At 42.6% G+C, this 16,909-nt stretch overlaps 1 protein-coding gene across 1 annotated transcript in view; it reads right to left on the bottom strand.

Annotated features, from left to right (window-relative positions):
* Positions 1 to 16,909, bottom strand: part of LOC123509461 — a 304,302-nt gene that overhangs the window by 58,615 nt on the left and 228,778 nt on the right. Inside the window, 1 exon segment of the mRNA XM_045263750.1 lies at positions 2,144 to 2,229. Within this exon segment, the coding sequence (XP_045119685.1) occupies positions 2,144 to 2,229 (86 nt within the window).

Below are 16,909 nucleotides of genomic sequence, written 5' to 3'. Positions count from 1 at the left end.
TTCCTCCTCCTCCTCCTCTTCCTCCTCCTCCTCCTCCTTCTACGTGTATTACGGCTACTTAAGGTGTAAAGGTAGTAATGTTCCGCGTCCATCACTGCCAATTAGGGTCACTGTCCTTCCCTGTCTAGCGAGAAAATCGACCTTGGAGCGTCGGCCCTTACTCCTCCCCTCTCCCTATCCCTTTCCTCCTCTCCCTTCTCCCTTCCCCTCTTCCCTATCTTTTTCCCTCCTCTTCTGCTCCTCTCCCCTATCCTTGCTCTAACTAGCTAATGGAAACTCTCATTTATCTTTTCACATGGGAGGTGTTTGTTTGTCTATCTATTTGTCTTTTTCGTGTATGTGTGTGTGTGTGTGTGTGTGTGTGTGTGTGTGTGTGTGTGTGTGTGTGTGTGTGTGTGTGTTACTTGTAGGTACTCATTCTTCTGCCAAAAAGGATGAGTAAATATAGTATAGAGAGAGAGAGAGAGAGAGAGAGAGAGAGAGAGAGAGAGAGAGAAATCTGGTTTTGACATGTGCGGATGATAGTCTCTCTCTCTCTCTCTCTCTCTCTCTCTCTCTCTCTCTCTCTCTCTCTCTCTCTCTCTCTACATATCTCTCCTGTATAACGTTAAACTGTTATTGATCAGAGCACGTTTACAACAACACACATCGTTCCTCCCGGTGTTCCGCGGAGCCGCCTGACCACTGCCTGGAAATCCCCGCACCGTGCAATCAGGCCGGCTCGCTGCGACACACAAGCCATTAAAGGATGAACATTTGTCCCGGCTACCTGTGTCACGGAATCCGGCGAACGTAATCTGTATATAAATTAATCGAATGTGAATTGATGGAAGTGAAAATTATTTTTATTTGGAATACAAAGAAGTGGAGATTTTTTTTCTTTTTTTATGTTATAGTCTTTAGCATGTAGGTCTATTTGAAGAGTATAAGGGAAGCGCTGGTCAGTTTCTACCCATTAACGGCGCAGATCATTTTATTTATAGTGGTAACCATATTAGGGCGCATATCATCACCCAAGCGCATCTTTGGTGTATAGCAATTACTCTTCCACCTAAAACCTGGGTATCATTGTGACGTGTAGGTAACTTTAAACCACTCGACAATTGATGAAGTTTCAAGACGGCATGTGATGGGATTCAAACCTACGTCTGCCAGATCTCACGCTCACCACCTTATCCACTACGCCACCGCCTCCCTATAGATGAAGATGATAATGATGATAACGAAGATAAACTAAGATAACGAATGATTGGTATTTTTAAGGCATCTGCGTGAGTGTGGCTTACAGGCATTTGTCCCAGATATTTGGCTAACTCTCTTAATCTTTTTTGGAACTGGCAATCAATGTGGGCTTTTTATTTTTATTTTCATTTTTGTGTTGCTCTTGGCCAGCTTTCCCTCTTCCATAAAAACGAATGGATACAAAGGTCAGGTTAGGTTAGGATAGGTTAGGTTAGGTTAGGTTTGGTTTGGTTTGGTTTGGTTTGGTTAGGTTAGGTTAGGATAGGTTAAGTTAGGTTTGGTTTGGTTAGGTTAGGTTACGTTAGGTTTGGTTTGGGTAGGTTAGGTTAGGTTAGGATAGGTTAGGTTAGGTTAGCTTTGGTTTGGTTAGGTTAGGTTAGGATAGGACAGATTAGGTTAGGTTAGGTTAGGTTAGGATAGGATAGGATAGGTTAGGTTAGGTTAGGTTGGGTTTGGTTAGGTTAGTTTAGGTTAGGTTAGGTTAGGTTGGGTTAGGTTAGGTTAGTGTAGGTTAGGTTAGGTTAGGTTAGGTTGGGTTTGGTTAAGTTAGTTTAGGTTAGGTTAGGTTGGGGCAGCTTCAACAATCTATCACACACATTAAAGATTCGCATCACTAAAGACTTTATTCGAGATGTGCCATGAAGACAGTGATACAAAGAGGAAAATGTAGGACGCAATGAAGAAAACTCAGAATGGATGAAAGAAAACGGAAGATCAGATGAACAAGAATAGAAAAACAACGAAAGGAAGACAATACTGACAAAAATGACTGTGAAAAGAAAAAAATGGTACAATAATAATAATAATGAATGAATACACTTCTGAATAAATGAAAAAGAGAAGAATTCCAGACAGTAAGTGGGAATTATTAAAGTTTGCCGTGACATTCCCACACACTCACCTGTATAGAAGCATCCAAGGTGTCAGCAACGCAATCAGCAACACGTTCCCGGGAGCCAAGCGAGAAGCGGGAGTAGTGGAACGAGTCTGCGGGGAGAGAAAAGGGAGTTAGTGATGCTGGGGTAACAATTCAGCGATATCAGATTTAGTTATATCTTAGCATAACCATTTATAAATAAGCAACAACTTTTTTATTATATATTTTTCTAGATAACAATTCAATGATATCAAATTATTCACTTCAGTACTGAGACGCAATTTTTACCATGAGTTTTGGGGGTGATTTGAGAATTTTATTGATATCAGGAAGGGTCTAGCATCACCACCACCAACATCACTACCAGCAGTCCATCACCACCACCACCACCACCACCACCACCAGCTGAACCAACCCACCAGCCCACCCTCACTAACGCAAATGTCTGCAACGGCCGCTCCATTTATTCCACGATTAATAATTTCCTGCCATGATGAAAATGAGGGGAAAAAAATTCAATGCATGGAACTTTTTCATTACAACACACGAGACGCAGGAAAACTAATTGCGGAGAAACAAAAAACGGGAAAAGAAAAAAATTGCTGAATGGAGTGCTCGCTGGTGCTTGGCAATAATAATAGCAGTAATAAAAAATGTAAAAATTCCCAGGAAGCGATGCGTAAAAAATTAATAATGTTTTAGTTATGATCCGCGTTATGTTTAATTAGAAACTACAAAAGAAGGAAGGAAAAATAGTTAACAGATGGTCTATAATTACGTTGGGTTCGCGTGAGAGTTTGAGTCGAAGCGGTTCAGACTCTACGAAGTGAATCTCTATGCTTCACTTGCTCCCAATCGTCGGTTCGGGAGCACGTGACTTTTGCTTGCTTCGTGGTCCTTACTAGTGGAATCCAACCTCCTTAGTGGTCTTGGATGCGAAGGAGGTGAGATAATAAAGGGTAGATTACGACAAGCAAGGATAATGTTAGACGAATGAAAGAAAAGATCATAAAAAGTTCAAATGTATACTTATTAGAACTCTTGCCCCGATTTTTCCATTCTTCATCTAACACAAAAGAAAGAAAATGTCTATAAATAATCTCTTTTTACACAACAATTACTATTATTATTACTACTACTACTACTACTACTACTACTACTACTACCAACACCACCATTACTACTACTACTACTACTACTACTACCAACACCACCATTACTACTACTACTACTACTAACACCACCACCACCTACTACTACTACTACTACTACTACTACTACTACTACTACTACTACTACTATAACTATTATTACTACCACTACTACTACTACTGTTGCTACTACTACTATTACTATTACAATTACCTCTACTACCACCACCATCCCTACTACTACTACTACTACTACTACTACTACCACCACCACCACCACCACCACCATCACTACTACTACTACTACTACTACTACTACTACTACTACTACTACAACAACTACTACCACTACCACTACAACTATCCCAATTCACCAAGATCCAAGAGAGCAACGTGCGGCTCTGGACAAAGACACAGGCCAGCTGCTTCACACACGTCCGGGGCGATGGCGGGGACATATCTAAAGTAATCTCATAAGAGCAAAACGGCGTAATATACTTTGCATGCGCCGCCACCAAGCCTTGCCATATCTCACCACAGCAGCCCAGGAATATACCACTACTACTGCTTACCACGTGGAAGTGTGAATGTGAATGTTTAGTGTATGTGTGTGTGTATGTGTGGATGGCTGGATGGTCTGCAAGGTTAAGCTGGATTTTTTTTTCTTTTGTACAGGGGAAAACTGGCTAAGAGCAATAAAATAATAAAATAAAAAGCCCACTCAGTCGCCAGTCCCTCACAGATCCGAAAGTGTTAGCCAAAAGACAGGGATAAATGTCTTGAAACGTCCCTTTTAACCCCTTCAGTAGCATGACATGTTTCCATACTCATTCTGCTTACTATTTAGCAATTTTATACAGCTTCAGAAACTCATGTGGGGGAATAAAATAGTGAAAACTCAGGCTATTAATCTGACCTCCATAGACCCTTCCTAATGTCAAAAAAAAAAAAAAAAAAAAAAATCACTCAAAACCAAAAAATCATGATAAAAATGCGTTCCAGACTCCAATACTGAAGGGGTTAAAGGAAATCGAGTCTCAGAAGTTGGTAATACAGACACAGGTAGGAAGGTTGTGGTGAGATGCAGCAAGGTAGTAATTTTCCTGTTTCCAGATGTTAATACGAAGCAGTTGTTTAGTAGCAGGTGTTTTTTGTCTGACGCAGCACTATTAATGGTCTGCCTAATGTACATACTGGTGTCTATATATTGCGCGGAATGCCGTGCATGTTGTCACAGTATCCACGTTGCCATAAAATCGCTTATTTATGAGGAATCGGTATTTTACGCTTTTAATGAATAGATAGATGATTAGATAGATAGATAGACAGATAGATAAATAGACAAATGGATAGATACGTAGATAGATAGATAGATAGATAGATAGATAGATAGATAGATAGATAGATAGATTGATAGATAGACAAATAGATAAATAGACAGATAAATAGATAGATAGCTAGATAGGTAGACAGATAAGTAGCTAGCTAGATAGATAGATAGATACGTAGATAGATAGATAGATAGATAGATAGATAGACAGACAGATAGACAGACAGATAGATATATATAGTTTATTGACCACAAATTAGTACTTCAACAAAAAAATGGTCCTAAAAAATTACGTTTATGTAGTTATTACTTACAAAACTTGCCCTTCTCACATGCGCACGCAATCACAAGTAAAAGAAACATACTGAATTAATCCTAGAATACAAATAAATATATAAATATATAAATAAATGACATCACCTGCATTGTCAGCAAAAAAAACGCCGCCATCCTAATATATTTTTCCCATCTGCCAGTGAGTGTGTCAATGGATCTACATCACCGTGCACTGTGGCAGCTCCGGCTCATTCTGGCTCAATATACTGCTGCCTCTGGACGTGCGGCACGAGTCAGCAATACGCCCGGGAAGGCAGGATGGGTGCCACGGTGCCACTGTTACTTATTCTATTGTTTTCTACATCTTCTTCGTATTTTCTCGTACAGGACACCCTCTTCTTTCGTCTCCAGTCCTCCAGTCGTGTTAACGTGCGGGAAACTATCAGGGACGAGGGTGTGGTGGGAGGTGTTCACCCTTTCAGTACCATGACGCATTTCCATATTCATTGTGTTTACTATTTGGTGATTTTATACAGCTTCAGAAACTCATGCGGGGGATTCAAATAGTGAAGACTGTGGTCATTAATCTTGTGACCTCCATAGACGCTTGCTAATGTCGATAAAATGGTCTAATCGTACACAAATCTAAAGGTAAAAATGTGTCCCTGTACTGAAGAGGTTAGGGGGTCAATCGAGGTAAGGCAAGGCAGCTGCTGTAGGACGAGAAGCTGGGGAGACTGTGAAGTGTTGCGCCGTCTGTGTGTTTCATGTCAGTCTGGGAAGAACGCGGGGTATTATTAGTGTTACACCATAATCAACGTGGCTTTTCTTATCCTTCTCATCTTATAAAGCTTCTCATTCTGGGTAATTTGAACCTATAAACGCTAATAGTCCCTAACCTAACTTAACCTAACCTAACCTAACTTAACTTAATCTAAACTAAGTTAACCTAACCTAGCCTAACTTAACCTAACCTAACTTAATGTAACCTAACCTAACCTAACGCGGGTGAAGCTCAACACTGACAAAGCGATACACGAATCCTCTCACACACACACACACACACACACAAAAATGAAAAGAAAAAAGAAAAACGCCTGTGTCTGCCCCGCCATTGGTCGACACACACAGGGCGCCGCCTCACCCCGGGGCCGCACCACCCTGAGTTATGATACACTTCCCCTGCAATACAATTTTTCCCTCTCCTCCACGCGCTCCGCCTCATTACTTGTTCGTGTCGCTTTATTTCAACGGAGATTTTTTTTTTCCCACGTCAAGGCAGCGTTATAAAAGTGTCCAGAGCGTGACAACGGTAAAGCAGCAAGCACGATATGATTAACACTGGCGCCCCCTATGTATGTATGTATGTATGTATGTATGTATGTATGTATGTATATGTATGCATTATGTAGGCATATTTCCTTCAGTTTCTTTCCGGAATGGCACTCACATATCAGCATCAGATTAGGGACTTGCATGGAGCTAGACTGGATTTCATGAGTTTATAATCTCCAATCTTTGCCTCCACACACACACACACACACACACACACACACACACACACACACACACACACACACACACACACACACACACACACAGGAGGCATAGCGTGCAATGAACAACGTGTAGGCAATTTTACAGCGTCAGGATGTGCGAGATGCAGTGGTCTCCAGGGCCCTCAGTGCACGCCAGACTGATCCCCGGCCGGCCCCGTGTGCGTGTGTGTGTGTGTGTGTGTGTGTGTGTGATTGGCCAGGGCGTGATTCACATCGAGATCTCCCTTCTTAACCCCTGCAGTACAGGGACACATTTTTACCTTGAAATTTGTGTACGATTAGACCATTTTATTGACATTAGAAAGGGTCTATGGAGGTCAGAAGATTAATGGCCACAGTCTTCACTATTTCAATCCCCCACACAAGTGTCTGAAACTGTATAAAATCACCAAATAGTAAGCACAAAGAATATGGAAACGCGTCATGGTACTCAAGAGGTTAAGCCTTTAGTTAGATACTGCTGCCTTGCGTCTACCCACCTGACTCGCACTAAAGATAGAGAGCGACCCTGCCAGCTTCCGTCTGTCTTCCTTAAACATCGACCTGCAGTACCAACTCACGCCCGGCTTGTTAATTACGGTGCTGAGAGGCGTGAGTGGAAAGGCACAGGGAAGATGGAGGCTGGCAAGCAGGTGCAAACGTTTCCTCTCCAACAACAGATACGTTACATGATAGAAGGGAATGTTGTAGGTGGTTTACTGCTCACTTTTAACTAGTTTGTATTGGGTTAACCTCTTCAATACTGGGACATATTTTCACCGTGAGTTTTGGGTGTGATTAAACAATTTTTCTTATTAGGAAGGGTCTATGAGAGTCAGATTAGTGGTCAGTCTTCACTATTTTAATCTCCACATAAGTTTCTGAAGCCATATAAAATCACCAAAAAAGCAAGCAGAATGGATATGGAAATGCGAGTTTTAGGTGTGATTAGACCATTTTATTAACATCAGGAAGGGTCTATGGAGGTCAGAAGATTAATGGCCAGAGTCTTCATTATTTTACTCCCCACATACGTTTCTGAAGCTGTATATCACCAAATAGTAAGCAGAATGGATATGGAAATGCGTCCTGGTGCTGAAGATGTTACTGTAAAATTGCATCGCATTTACATTTTTTCTCCAGTCTCATTTCCTTTCTCACTTAAAGTCTTCACTACATCTGACCTGAAATAAGGAAAAAAAAGGGTAAACAATAGACCTTTTCCATGTATACTTATGTGAAACGCTGTAGTCTATCAAACAATCTCCACAAAGTTCCAAGTAACTCGTGGTGGAGAGGACGTGGTGAAGAGGCAACGATACAACACACGGCTTCGTCTCATCTCAGTCCCGCCCTCTAGACACACACTGAAGGGACTCCCACATGAACCCATCCCCATGAATCTACCCAATGACCACTGCACCATTTCCTACACCCCTTTTCTCAGCATCGTGAAGGCAACGTGAGATGAGAGCAGTACAGGAATCTGGGTGCAATTACTGGTGCTGTTAGAGTGCTGCTAGAGTGCTAGAGTGCTGGTAGCCGCTGAACAAGAAGAGTGACATGAATAATAGCAGTAGCATGGCGGCATCAAGGCAAACAGACCTCAGAGCGTCAAGGTACAAAGGTGTGATCATTAATTCACATGAAGCAGCTAAACACACAGGAGGCAAAGGCGAAAGTATGCTTCACTTTAATTAAAACTCCTTCCCTTTCACGAGTCAGGACGAGGCCATAACACGCCTGTCATAGCAGTGTCTAGGTACAATGTGAGCAGGAGAGTAATCCACTACGTAAGGTCTTTAACCCCCTCAGTACCAGGACGTGTTTTCATATTCATTCTGGTTAGTATTTGGTGATTTGATACAGCTTCAGAAACGCATGTGGAAGTTAAAATAGTGACGACTCCGGCCATTAATCTTCTGACCTCCATAAGCCCTTACTAATGTCAGTAAAAATGGTCTAATCGTACACAAATATCAAGGTAAAGGCGTCCTAGTACTAAAGGGATTAATGTACTTTGTGATTATATTGTCCTTGTCCTGTGAAAAAAATAATAAAACGGACCTTGATTTTATAACGTGATGAGACATGAAAAAAAATATATCTCGAGACTTTTAGAATAATAAAGAAAAGGAAATAAAAGAGCTGAGGAAGACTGATGGTTTTAGAATGTTAACAAAAATGGCCAGCAAACACACATACAGAAACACACACACACACACACACACACACACACACACACACACACACACACACACACACACACACACACACACACACACACACACACAAACACACACACACAAACGAGCACTTTCAAACAAGCATCTCTCCTCGCCTCTGTCTCTCCACACTTCATCAAGGCACAGATTAAAGACTTCCACCAAACTTTTCCTTCCTTCATCTAATTTCAACTTGAGCTTAGAAAAAGTTGAAGTGACGTAAATGGCCTTCTTCATCCCCACCACCCTCTATCTTGTATATACTTTTAAACTCATGCATACTGATGTAAAAATATGCAATTACCAACGACGATGAAAAGGATTATGTATCACCACCACCACCACCACCACCACCACTACTACTACTACAACACACGACCATGATTAAAACAACATTAATACTAAAATCATTACAATTCAATTAATTTCACATGAAAAATACATTATACAAAATGCAGTTTTGCAAGAGAGAGAGAGAGAGAGAGAGAGAGAGAGAGAGAGAGAGAGAGAGAGAGAGAGAGAGAGAGAGAGAGAGAGAGAGAGAGAGAGAGAGAGAGAGAGAGAGAGAGAGAGAGAGAGAGAGAGAGAGAGAGAGAGAGATTTCCATGGAACTTCAAGAGGGATTTTAATTACACGTGGAAAATATGTTTGGCGACTCATCAGTTTGCAAAAGAAACTCACAAAACAGACTCGTTCTTTTCCTTGCTTTGATAGAGAGAGAGAGAGAGAGAGAGAGAGAGAGAGAGAGAGAGAGAGAGAGAGAGAGAGAGAGAGAGAGAGAGAGAGAGAGAGAGAGAGAGAGAGAGAGAGAGAGAGAGAGAGAGAGAGAGAGAGAGAGAGAGAGAGAGAGAGAGAGAGAGAGAGAGAGAGAGAGAGAGAGAGAGAGAGAACTAGAGAGAGAGAGAGAAAATAAGTCATACGAGACAGAAATGTGGAGAAAAAAGAAAAAGGGGAGGAAAAAAACGAGACAACTATAGAGAAAGAAATAGAGAGAGAAAGAGAGAAAAAATAATATAATGAGCAAAATAGTGATACGAGACAGAAATGTGGAAAGAGAAGAGAAATGAGAGAAAAAAAAAACGAGAGAAGCGTAGAGAAAGAATGAAGGAGAGAGGGAGATGGACAGAGGAAATGGAGGAGGAGGGTGAAAGATCAATAAAGACAGATATGAAGAAATAAGAAAGGAGGACAGCAGGAATGAAAAAAAAAACGAAGAAAAGAGAGACGGACGAGAAGGAAGGAAGGAGCAAGGACTCGAGAAGATCAAGATATTTCAGCAAAGGAAAATGATACATACTTTAACCTTCAAGAGAGAGAGAGAGAGAGAGAGAGAGAGAGAGAGAGAGAGAGAGAGAGAGAGGGAGAGAGGGTCAGGTCAGGCAGAAAGGACGCTGTAACCCCTACGCACACTAACACCACCACCACCACCACCACCACCACTGCTGCCGCTACACGTGCCAGGCTCTACACCAAATCCCAAAGTCTCACGGTGATGAAAAATAGAGAAAAGAAAAGATAAAAAAAAAGAAAGAATGAAGGAATGAAAGCAAGACATGTTACGGCTCACATATTTCAACGTCTTTCCTTTTCTGTGTGTGTGTGTGTGTGTGTGTGTGTGTGTGTGTGTGTGTGTGTGTGTGTGTGTGTGTGTGTGTGTGTGTGTGTGTGTGTGACATGTTATCTTTACTTCTACAATTAAAATGGTAATGAATTAGATTGAACCCATAAAATCAGTACTGTTTCTCTTTTCTTTTAATCTATACCACGTGGGCTTTTCACGGGAATTTATGGGCTAAATGTGGTACTTTTTGGGGTACCTCCTATCTAAAAGCCCACCTGCTAGGAAACCGTTGCCCCGAGTGAGGAAGCCCAACCTACACTCTGACCGTGAATAGGATTCGAACCCGTGCGCTTGGAGACCCCTCGGACCCCAAAGCACGCATGGTTCCACTGTACCACGGCGGTCCCCAAAATAAGAAACAGACCGGGAATTTAGAAAAGAACCAGCCAAACAAGACGACTGAGAAATTGTTAATCGGTTTTCACTGTACATGATACTGTGGTCAATAAAACTATCAACTATGTGTGTGTGTGAGGAGGTCGCCGTGTCTTCAGTTTCTTCAAATATAAACAAAGAATGACCACAGATTACAATAGCTACTTTATTACAAACACTTTAGTTACTGACGAAGACAAAGGCCAAGAATAAAAACAAAGGCTTATCTCCTTCAGTACTGGGACGCATTTTTACCATGAGATATTGACATTAGGAAGGGTGTAAGGAAGTCAGAAAATTATTACACAGTCTTCACTATTTAATTCCCTACATAAGTTTCCAAAGCCGTACAAAATCACCAGATAGTAAGCACAATGAATATGAATACTGAAGAGATTAACCCCTTGAATACCATGACGCGTTTCCATATTCATTCTGCTTACTATTTGATGATTTTATAGAGCTTCAGAAACTTATGTATAGAATAAAATAGTGAAGACTGTGGGTATTAATCCTCTAACCTCTATAGACACTTGCTGATGTCAATAAAACTGTCTAATCGTACACAAATCACAAGGTAGAAATGTGTCCCAGTACTGAAGAGGTTAAGAATATCTCCAAGTCTCCACATGAAGCTGAGAACACTTCGAGAACTCTCCGTCCGGTCATCGGTAACTCCGCGGCGATGCTTCCTAACTTTCCTGCAGAGTTTAGGGCGAACTCAAGTGGGGCTAGGGAGAGAGAGAGAGAGAGAGAGAGAGAGAGAGAGAGAGAGAGAGAGAGAGAGAGAGAGAGAGAGAGAGAGAGAGAGAGAGAGAGAGAGAGAGTAATTCCCAGGTAATACTCTGTCTCACACAATTCAAACTCAGTCAAGGCCAATATTTGCAAGATGTTTCACTTGAACGAAAATACTTCAGTAAATCTCTTTGTTCTGCGAGGCCAGACAGGGACAGGGCAGCAGCTAATCACTTCTTAGCGTGACAGTGGGCAATGTGGCAGGGCGGCAGGCAGCTCATCACGCTAATTCGTCGGCTAGATAATGTTAATGGAATATCGTGAGGCAAGCACCATTACGGCGGCCATCATCTAACGTCACGGTGGCTGGGGCGGCTCTGGGCTGGCTCTGGCCTGGCTCTGGGCTGGCTCTAGGCTGGCTCTAGGCTGGCTCTTACACCATCAGTAACATCTCAGAGTTTATCCTGAAGAAGCCACCGCCCACCTCAGACATCCTCATTCTAACTGCCGTACTCTCATCTCCCCTTCTTACATATTTTACTCTCCTTCATCTCCTCATTCTAGTCCTCCCTTTTCTTCCTCTCTCTTTTCTCCTCCCTTCCTTCTCTTTTTCCTTCTCTCTCCTTTGGTCTTTTTCTCCCAGCCTTTGTCTCTACTCCTCTTTCTCTTTCTCTCTCTCTCTCTCTCTCTCTCTCTCTCTCTCTCTCTCTCTCTCTCTCTCTCTCTTCTTTTCCACAATTATTTTCTGTTTCTCTACTGCACATTTTCTTCTTTTATTCTTTTTGCCTGCCCTTGCTCTATTATCATCTTCCCTTTTATCTTCCTTAAGGTGGACAGTAGTGGCTCATATATAAACCATATTCAGAAATGGTTTGCTTTCTCACTACGACAGATTCCCAAGCCCGCAGAGACACCTAGCCGGGTTTTCAAGACAGCTTCTCTTTTGGTAAACTAGAAATCTTGGCAATCTATCACCAGAACCATAAAAATACTCTTAAAAAACACGAGTATCTTCAACTGGAGCCTTTGGAAAGTAGTGATGGTGAGAGAGCAAAGCGTTTCAGAATATAGACCATAAACTCTCCAATACTTCATGAGGGAACCTGTCTTCACAATGACTCTCAGTTCGTTTACTTCTATTGAGGTAAAAATGGTGTTTTTTCATGTTCTTGTACTCACACACTAACATAAGAGGGTTCAGAAAGCTTGTCATCAATACCAGGATTTGAAATGAGAGCAACAGCAATCATGTGCCGAGCCTCTCTCAGCTTCAAAATGCTCCGAAATGTTCTCAATTATCAATAAAAGTAATGAATGCGAATAAAATACAAGCAAATATAAAGTCCTGGATCAGTACACAATTAAGTTTGCATTCTTTCCAAACAAAACGACACACAGAAAGCAGAAATTGTATTGTTGGGATTTCGTGATAAAACTCCACGCGATCAATGCGGCGGCGTCCATCATAAAAACGGACGACATATTTACTCCCGATGTTTGGTGCACTGCCACAACTCCTGCTTCAGAATAGCGACGGTGGCGGTGGTGACGGCGGCGGTGGTGCAGTACCAGTGGCAAGGAAATGGCAGCGAGAAGGTATATGTTCAAACCCAAAGATAAATTTCCCCCGCGAATATTCTCCCCCACAAGATTTCCTCAAAAACACTTCCCGTCTTGATAAAGCACGTCAGAATGGGCCAATTAATCATGGGGTGAGTTATATTGGGTGAAAATTTCGTGGGAGGAATCCTCTTAGGTGGTATTTCCTACTGGAGGGAAATTTACATAAAAGCGTCGAGCCTAGCAGAGCCGCGTAGTGAAGGGCGGCGGTGGGCGGCGCGGCGTGACAGGTGAGTGAAGGGCGGCTTGGAGGGCGTCCCCTGAGTGACCTCAAAATACTGTGGTGAAGGACGGGCCGGAGCCTCCTGAGATGAAGCTTTCCGTAAGTAGTTCAGGGTCAAAGCTTCGTTCAAGCGTTCATGACAGACGGAAATATAACACAACTCAAATAAGGTCGGTGCGCTGAATGGAACACAGAAGGAATCCAGACGACAAGAATGTTGGATGCACGGCCCTCCCTTCCCTCCGCCGCCGCCTCCTTCACTGCGTGAGGAAAAAAATCATTAAAGCGTCCAGTGGTTAGAGGGATGGAAAGTTTTCTAAGAACGTGAGATCAAAACTTAAGTAAAAGTCACCCAAACATTTCGATGTCACCACATAACTTTCCAATACGAGCCGGGCGGCCTGAACGCAGGAGTTTATTGGCTGGCACCACGGAGCGCCTGCACCCATCAAACCTCCGCCCTCCCGGGAGCTGCCTCGTCCCCAAACTTGCTTGATTTATCAGCATCTCATTAAGACACTCTTAAAGCCGCGCTTCCCGGGCACAGGCCGCGTCTGAGTGCTGCGTCACCAACACTCCAGGCGGCACACGCCCTGCCACGCACGCTGTCCTCACGGCACGCCCTGCTCATTGGTCAGGTCACTTACCTTAACGCCTCCACTCACTTCCCTCAGTCCTTAAGATAACCCAGGACACATTTGACTTGCAGATTCCCAAATATTTCCGCCACTCTCAATCGAGGCTGATTATTATGATGATTAGCAATCTGTGCCGCGCTTTGTGAGTCGAGAGTCAAGACCAGCGGCGTGTCCCCCACCAGGCAGCACCACCATCAGCAGGCGAGGCGACGACAACCACCACCACCACCACCACCTCCACCTTCCCGTGTGCGTATATCATGAATGCAGACTCGTGTAAATGAGTGTGTGCGCTTCCTCCCAAGAGACCTGAAATAACCTCGCGTCGGACCATCCTGGGTAAACAAGAAGAGGTAAAATAATAACAACAATAAAGGTAATAATAATAATAAAGTCTGTACATTCACACTTAAGGCGAGGGGGAAAGTAAGGCGAGGAGTGAAAATTAAGCGTCGTTCCCGCGTAGCAAAACTATCAAATTTCACGACACAGCAGGAAATCACGCACGTTTCCACGCTCCGGTTGTCGTGTCGTGAGTCTCCGGAACTGCACTGACCTCCTTTACAATTTTTCATTAAAGTCTTCCACATCTCAACGCGACGCGGGGGAAGTGGAGAGACATATCTAATTCAACTTCCGAGACAGATTCCTGCTGAAGATGACGCCAGATATTTAACTGGATTTGCAGGTTGAAACTTAACAGCGACACGATACACTGCTGGGAGATACGTGATACATGTGGCCCGTTGCCTGATTAGTGTCATTCCTTAGTCAGTATAAGTAATTGACGCTTTAAATGTGACTGGAAATATTGTGATTCAAGAGTTAGTATTCAAGAACACTTTTATGTTTCACTTCCACTATTTCAAAAGGCTTTATCTGAATTTACATAAGTCTTTAAGGTGTTTTTTACGGTTCTAGAGGCAGAGTGACACGATTACCACATTATTAGCTGGAGAAACACTCTTGAAAACCCCGCTAATAATTTATGTGGCTTTGGAAAATAGTCGTGGTGAGAGAACAAAGCCTTTCTGAATACGGACCAAAGAAGAATTTTAGTGTCTGTTGAGTATAACGAAAAGGAAAAGCTGCTACCAGTTTTAACACCACCACAACCACCACCACCACCACTACCACTACCACCACCACCACTACTACTACAACAACACCGCCACAACAAACGACCAAGAACAGTGAGGACCGGCCTTTGTAGTGGAATGAAAGCCCTACAGTGGCTCAACCCTTATTGTTTTTGTAACTTTTTTTCACAACAATGCTTAAAGTGGCAGCTTTGATCTCTCGCCTCTGGAAGGACACGAGGAGCGACGGTGTAACTTCCCTCAGGTCAAATTTTCCCAAACCTATTCCACCGACAGGATCCTCTAGAGTATTTGTGTCTATGTATAGGTTAGGTTAAGTGAGGTGAGGTTTGGTGAGGTGAGGTGCTTTGGTGAGGTGAGGTTAGGTGAGGTGAGATTTGGTGAGGTTAGGTGAGGTGAGATTTGGTGAGGTTTGGTAAGATGAAAGGAGGCGAGGTGAGGTGAGGTGAGGAGAGGTAAGGTTTGGTGAGGTGAGGCGAGGTGAGGTGAGGTGAACTGAGGTAAAGCTTGGTAAAGTGAGGTGAGGTTTGGTAAGGTGAGGCGAGGCGAGGAGAGGTGAGGAGAGTTGAGGTGAGGTGAGATGAAATGAACTGAGGTGACACTGTGTTCAATTGGGTTATAATAGATTAGATTAGATAAGATAAGGCTGAATTCGGAATGGTTGCGTTACTTATCATGGCAACAATTATTCAATAGATTCACAGGAGCGAATCTTGAATAAAATAGACTGCCGAAGTCTTCACATGTAGGAGCAAAAACTTTCAATGAAAAATCTTGGTGAATGAAACTGACTTGACTGAATTTTGTGGCGAGACCCGGTGGTGAGACACAGAGGAGGGGCCAGTGGTGGGCGGCGGCTCTCTTGAACAGGGAAAAATTTCAGGGTTTTCTTCCTTACAGTGGATACATAAAACTCATTTGTCTGTCTTGAACCTTCCCGTGAGTGGAGCGCTATGCTATCTGGCTGCACATGACCGGATCCAATACCGCTTTATGCAACAAAAGAATGCAAAGCAATAGGATTAGTCACGGGTGGGCTGCTCTCAAGGAACGCCCATGAAATAGAGGAAGCATCGATCTGCCGTAGACAACTCCAGAATGCCACACACAGCCGCGGCCCACCTCAAGGATAGCACGAGTGGAAATGTCCGTGAGGCTGTAATTGAGATACAAGGAAGGTGGAAGAAAGGAGTAGCAGCGTCAACAGCAAAATTACTGTGGTAGCAGCAGCAGCAGCAGCAGTAGTAGTAGTAGTAGTAGTAGTAGTAGTAGTAGTAGTAGTAGGAGGAGGAGGAGGAGGAGAAGGAGGAGGAGGAGGAGGAGGAGGAGGAGGAGGAGGAGGAGGAGGAGGAGGAGGACAATAAAGTCTGTTATCAATATTATCATTATCATTCTCATTGTTATTTTTATTATTATTATTATTATTATTATTATTATTATTATTATTATTATTATTATTATTATTATTATTATTATTACTACTACTACTACTACTACTACTACTACTACTACTACTACTATTATTATTGTTGTTATTATTATTATTATTATTATTATTATATTATTATTATTATTATTATTATTATCATTATCATTATTACTTGTAGCAGCAGCAGCACCACCACCACCACCACCACCACCACCACCATCACCACCACCACACGAGGCAGAATGGCATCCAAGGAAAAAAAAAATCAAAACAAAGGCATTCAATTCAGGAAAGAAAAAAAAAATGAAAAGCAACAATTCAGAAGGAACTCAATGAAATGCCAGACACAAAATGTTAGCCACGTGCAGAGACGCGCCACGCTCGCTCATACACGAACATTCATCCTGCCGCATTTTTATGTATTCACTTTTGTATAAACTTGGTAGATTTCTCAGAATATTTCCATCCGTAAATACAAACTCGCACTCAGACACTCCTTCTGATACACGCCACTCACACTTTTCCACTC

Source organism: Portunus trituberculatus, chromosome 27 (assembly GCF_017591435.1).
Source record: "Portunus trituberculatus isolate SZX2019 chromosome 27, ASM1759143v1, whole genome shotgun sequence".
Lineage (NCBI taxonomy): Eukaryota > Metazoa > Arthropoda > Malacostraca > Decapoda > Portunidae > Portunus > Portunus trituberculatus.
Note: the sequence above shows the minus strand (reverse complement) of the source record. Positions and strands in the feature narration are given on the sequence as shown.